At 37.8% G+C, this 6,069-nt stretch overlaps 1 protein-coding gene across 4 annotated transcripts in view; it reads left to right on the top strand.

Annotated features, from left to right (window-relative positions):
- RB1 (retinoblastoma 1) overlaps nt 1-6,069 on the top strand; it is a 191,125-nt gene that overhangs the window by 90,761 nt on the left and 94,295 nt on the right. For all 4 annotated transcript variants that reach the window (XM_006762735.2, XM_015563260.1, XM_015563259.1 and 1 more), the window contains one exon: nt 4,749-4,865. In XM_006762735.2, the coding sequence (XP_006762798.1) occupies nt 4,749-4,865 (117 nt within the window). The remainder of the gene's footprint in view (nt 1-4,748; nt 4,866-6,069) is intronic.

Genomic DNA, 6,069 nt, shown 5'->3' with positions numbered 1-6,069 from the left:
GTCATGTTTTTGTATTCATTCAGTGACCCTATGTCTTTTGATTGGATCATTTAATCCATTTATATTTAAGGTTGTTATTGGTAGGTTCTTATTTATTGGCATTTTAATAGTTTATTGCTATGTTTCTCTCTGTATTTCTTCTTATTACTGCAGTTCTTTAGCATTTCTTGCAGTGCTGGCTTGGTAGTGATAAACTCCTTTAGCCTTTTGTTGTCTGAGAAGCTCTTTGTTTCATCATCTACTTTGAATGATAGTCTTGCTGGATATAGTAATCATGGTTTCAGATCCTTGCTTTTAGTTCATGCCATTCCCTTCTGGCCCAAAGAGTTTCTGATGAGAAATCAGCTGACAGCCTTATGGGAGCTTCTTGGTAGGTAACAAATTGCTATTCTCTTGCTGCCTTTAAGATTCTCTCATTGTGTTTAATTTTTGGCACTTTAATTATGATATGTCTATGTGTGGGCCTGTGTAGGTTCTTGCTTGGGACTTTCAGTTCGTCCTGAAATTGTGTGACATTTTCCTTCACCAGGTTAGGGAAGTTTTCTGCCATTATTTTTTCAAATAGTTTCTCTATCCCTTGCTCACTTTCTTTTCCTTCTGTTCTCCTATGATGTAAATATTGTTATGTTTCATGCTGTCCCTCAGCTCCCTTAAGCTGTCCACCTGTTTTTTCTTTTTCTTTCTTTTTGGTTCTCTGAGTGGATGATTTTTTTTCTACCATGTTTTCTAATTCACTAATCCCATACTCAGCTTTCACTAATCTGTTGTGTATTCCCTCCTATGTCTTCTTTATTAGTGCTATGTCATTTATGACTTTTTTCTTAGTTACTATATCTTTTCTCATGCTCTTGAACACCCTTGCCATCATTATTCAAAACTTTGTATCTGATAAATTTCTTATCTCTGTTTCATTTAACTCTTCTTCTGGAGAATTCTCTTATTCTTTCATTTGGGCTTGATTTTTTCTGTCCTGATTTTGGCTGTCTGTCTGGGTTTGTGTCATGAGTTAGATCTACTACCACTCCCAATCTCTAATGCAGGACAATGTCAGATGCTGTTTGTGCCTGGCCCTGGGTACCCTGTTTGGAACTATTAGCAATTTATAGCTTGTGGCTCATTCTTCTGGGGCTTGGTGCCTTTGGAAAGGACAAAAATGTGCACCAAGGTCTGCTTTTCCTAGCCCTGGGCCAGAAGAGGATCAAGCAAAGACTCAAAGCCTACAGAGATCCACCTCTGCCTATAGCCTAATTGTTATTTAGTCTTGATTAGCCTTAGGCCTTGGACCACAGGGAGGTGCAAGAGGTTTTCCAATATGGTGGGGCAGTTTCTTCTTCCTGCAGGCTGAATGTTATTCTCTTAATGGGCCTCAGAAATTTCACAGTCTCTTAGTGCACTCCAGCAATTCCACAGTGTGGGGCAAGGGTTTTTCCAATAGGGTGGGTCAGTTATCCCACCCCCACTCCCCAGGCAAAAGCTGTCTGGATGGTAAAGGTCTTCAGAGAAAGATGTCCTCTAAAGCGTGAGGAAATGAATCAGTACAGGAAACCAGGGTAGATGACCTCCAAGCTCCAATCCCAGAGCCCCCAACCCTGGACTCTCCTCACACAGCTCCAGTTCACTCTACCATCCTTCTGCCAGAGCCCAAGGAGAGTGGCTGCATACGAAATTTTGTGTTTGGCCCTTTACGTGGGTGCCTGTATTTCCAGCTGGCCACCCTGGCAGATAGCAAACCAGCCAGATGTTGCGTGAGCACCTTTCTCAGTTCTGCTACTCTGAGCTGGAGGACTAGTTTGGGGTTTAGACCCCAGAGTTCTCAGTGGGAAGCCCCCCATTGCTGAGATATCCCTCCGGAACTTCAGCTGCTCTCTGTGGGAGCCTGGCCAGCCCTTTAGTGCCTCTACACTTCGTCCAGTCTCTATGTGGTCTTCACTTTCCATCCTTGGTTATGATGATTCTCTCCAGCTAGTCTTCATTTGATTATTTAGGATGGTTTTTCTGTATTTTAGTTGTAATTTCAGTTTAGTCCTGGGAATATGTTAGTATAGCTTCCACTTACACTGCCATTTTGGACTCTCCTGAAAGCACAATTTTAAATTAGGAAATGATACCAAGCTCAAATCTTAGTTTCATTTTTATCAGTTGATTTTTTGGGGCATAACATACATTCTAATGTAACTCCTAATTGATGGTAATTTATGAGAGCATATGAGGCTCTTTTTTGTTTTTGGTAATTGTTTCATTTTTTTTAGTAAGGTGTAATAGATACATAATAATATTGTTAGTTTCAAGTATACAAAATTTTTGTTTTTGAGGTAGAGACTTTTAAGACCTATTCTCTTAGCAATTTTCATATATGCAATGTAATATTGTTAAATATAGTGACCATGCTATACAGCAGGGGTGGGGAACTGGTTTTCTGCCACGGTGCCACTTGGATATTCATAACATCATTCACAGGCCATACAAAATATCAACTTAAGCCCTAGCTGGTTTGGCTCAGTGGTTAGAGCGTCAGCCTGTCGACTGAAGGGTACTGGGTTCAATTCTGATCAAGGGCGCATGCCTGGGTTGTGTGCTCTATCCCTAGTAGGGGGCATGCATTCTATTCTCTCTCATCATTGATGTTTCTATCTTATCTCTCCCTCTCCCTTCCTCTCTGAAATCAATAAAAATATATTTAAAAAATATATATCAACTTAAAATTTAGCCTACTATATTTGGTCAAACATTTAATTAACTCACCACTGATGCCTTAGCAGGGCCAGACCAGATTATTTTTGGAGTTTTATGGCCCACAAGCCCAGTGTTCCTCAACCCTGCTGTACATTATAACCCCATGACTTATTTATTTTATACTTGGAAGTTTGTACCATTGACCTCCTTCATCCATTTTGTTCACCCCACACACCTCTGGCAACCACTGTCTATTCTCTGTATCTATGAGCTTATATTTTTTGTTTTATTTATTTTTAATACTATGTATATAAATGGGATCATAGGATATTTGTCTTTCTGTTTGACTTGTTTCATTCAGCATAATGCCCTTAATATCCATCCATTTTGTTGCACATGGCAAAATTTCCTTTTTTATGGCTGAATATTATTCCATTGTGTGTGTAGATAAGTGTGTGTATATCTATATATGTGTGTGTGTGCGTGTGTGTGTGTGTGTGTGTGTGTGTGTGTATATGAATTATATATACCTGTGTATAAATATAAGGCATCACAAAAATATGTATACACATTTTAACACCTGATAGCTCAATTTTGAAAATGAGTTGTATTTTAATAAACACTGTCTTTATAATTATTCAAAATGTGTGTATACATTTTTTTGGGCATCCTATATATACACATATACCACTTTTGTTGCTTTATTCATTTAGCCATCAATGAACACTTAGATTGTTTCCATATTTTGGCTATTGTAAATAATGCTACAATGGTCATGGGGTGCAGACATCTTTTTGTGTCAGTCTTTTTGTTTTCTTTAGATAAATACCAAGTGGGATTGCTGGATATTATGATAGTTCTATTTTTAGTTTTTTTGAGAAATTTCCATTCTGTTTTCCATAGTGACTACACCAGTTTACATTTTCACCAGCAGTATATGGTGCTTCTTTTCCTCTACATCCTCAGCAACACTTGTTATTTTTTATCTTTTTATCATAGTCATTCTAACAGGTATGAGGTGTTATCTCATTGTGGATTTTGATTGGCATTTCTCTGATGATTAGCAACATTAAGCAACATTTTATGTACCTGTTGGCCATCTGTATGTCCTCTTTGGAAAAATGACTATTTAGGTCTTGTCATCTTTTTAAACATATTTGTAATACAATTTTATTTTATTTTATTTTATTTTATTTATTTTTTTTTAAATATATTTTATTGATTACTGAGCCAAACCGGTTTCGGCACAATTTTATTTTTTAATTAAACTTGTTGGAGGTGACATTGAAGAATAAGATTATATAGGTTCAAGTGAACAGTTCTGTGATACATCATCTGTATACTGTATTGTGTGTTCACCACCCAAAGTCAAATCTTCTTCCATCACCATATATTTGACTCCTTTTACTGTTTACCCCTCCCACTTCTCTTCCTTCAGATTACCACTCTACTGTTGTCTTTGACTATAAGTTTTTGCTTGTTTGTTTATCTTGTTTTTTCATGTGTTATTTTCAGTTTTATATCCCTCATATGGATGAAATCACATTATTCTTAACTCTTTCTTTCTGACTTATTTCCCTTAGTGTGATATTCCCAAGATCCACCCGTGTTGTCACAAATGGCAGCGTTTCATTTTTTCTCATGGCTGAGTAGTATTCCATTGTATATACGTACCACACCTTCTTTATCCAATCATCTATCGAAGGACACTGGTTGTTTTCATGTCTTGGCCACTATGAATAATGCTGCAATCAACATAGGGGTGCATATATCTTTGTGAATAAATGTGTTCAAATTTTTGGGGTAGCTACCCAGACAAGGGGTTTCTGGGACATATGGTAACTCTATTCTTAATTTTTGGGAACCTCCATACACTTTTCCATAGTGATTCCCACCAGCAGTGAATCTCTCCAACACTTGTTATTACTTGTCTTATTGATAATAACCATTCTAATAGATGTGAGGTGGTATCTCATTGTAATTTTGATTGTATTTCCTTAATTGCTAGTGAAGTATAGACAATATGTTAATTTTGATTAAAAAGTATTCTCAATATTTCTGTTTTTCTTCTTAAGAACTGCACAGTGAATCCAATGGAAAGTATCCTGAAAAGAGTGCAAGATATTGGATACATATTTAAAGAGAAGTTTGCTAAAGCTGTGGGACAGGGGTGTATAGAAATCGGATCACAGGTAACTATAATATTGATTACTGTTGTTATATTTCAAATGCAACATCTGTTCAAACTGTATAAGTATTATTATGGTATTTGTCCAATAGTATAAAATACTGACACATACTATATCTCCGCTGCTCATCTATGCTGCTATTATGGAAAACTTTATGGGAAAATACCCTTCACTCCTATAAAAAAACAAAAGTAAACATGCAGAAAATTTTAGAAAAAGTGTAGATATTTAAAAAAATCAAAGAAGAAAAAGGGTTTTTTTAAATCTTTGATACTATTAAATATTATTGCACATGCTTTGACTTCTACATTTAGGAATAGTTCTGTATGCATATACTTGTATGGGATGGGATTATATTGTACATGCCATTTATCAGTAATATTTTTAATACTGCTATTATTATTTCAGAAAATTTAAAACTAATATGTAGGATAAGAGTATGGGCTCTGGATCAGAACCATTTGGTTCTATCGTTATAATCAGTTACTTAACTTCTCTGAAAATCAGGTGTGTTTTTTGTTGTTTTTTAAAATATATTTTTATTGATTTTAGACAGAAAGGGAGAGGGAGAGAGAGATAGAAACATCAAGGATGAGAGAGACTCATTGATCGGTTGCCTCCTGCACATCCCATACTGGGAATTAAGCCTGCAACCTGGGCATGTGCCCTGACTGGGAGTCAAACTGTGACCTCCTGGTTCATAGGTCGATGCTCAACCACTGAGCTACACTGGCTGGACTGAAAATCAGGTTTTTTATTTACTGTGCTTCATTGTGACATTAATGAGGTAATACATAAAGGTATATATGAAAACTGTATTCTACTATACACATTTATTTCAGTGTAGCAAGTTTATATTTCAATGGCATGAGTATTTTAGACAATTATATTTAACTAGGGGTCCGGTGCACGAAATTCGTGCACTGAGTGTGTGTGTGTGTGTGTGTGGAGGGTCCCTCAGCCCAGCCTGCCCCCCCTCACATACTGGGAGTCCTCAGGCGTTAACCCCCATCACCCCCCAATCCCAGGATCGGCCCCTTGCCCAGGCCTGACGCCTCTGCCAGAGGTGTAGGCCTGGGCAGGGGACCCTCATTTCCCTCCATCACTGGTTCTGCCAACAGCCCAGGCCTGATGCCTCTGGCCCAGGATTCAGGCCTGGGCAGGGGATCCCCCTCTCCCCCCATCACCGGCTCCGCCCTTGCCCCGG

The sequence above is a fragment of the Myotis davidii genome, unplaced genomic scaffold (assembly GCF_000327345.1).
Source record: "Myotis davidii unplaced genomic scaffold, ASM32734v1 scaffold679, whole genome shotgun sequence".
Classification (NCBI taxonomy): Eukaryota; Metazoa; Chordata; class Mammalia; order Chiroptera; family Vespertilionidae; genus Myotis; species Myotis davidii.
The sequence above is the reverse complement of the archived record's forward strand: the minus strand, read 5'-3'. Positions and strand labels throughout refer to the sequence as shown.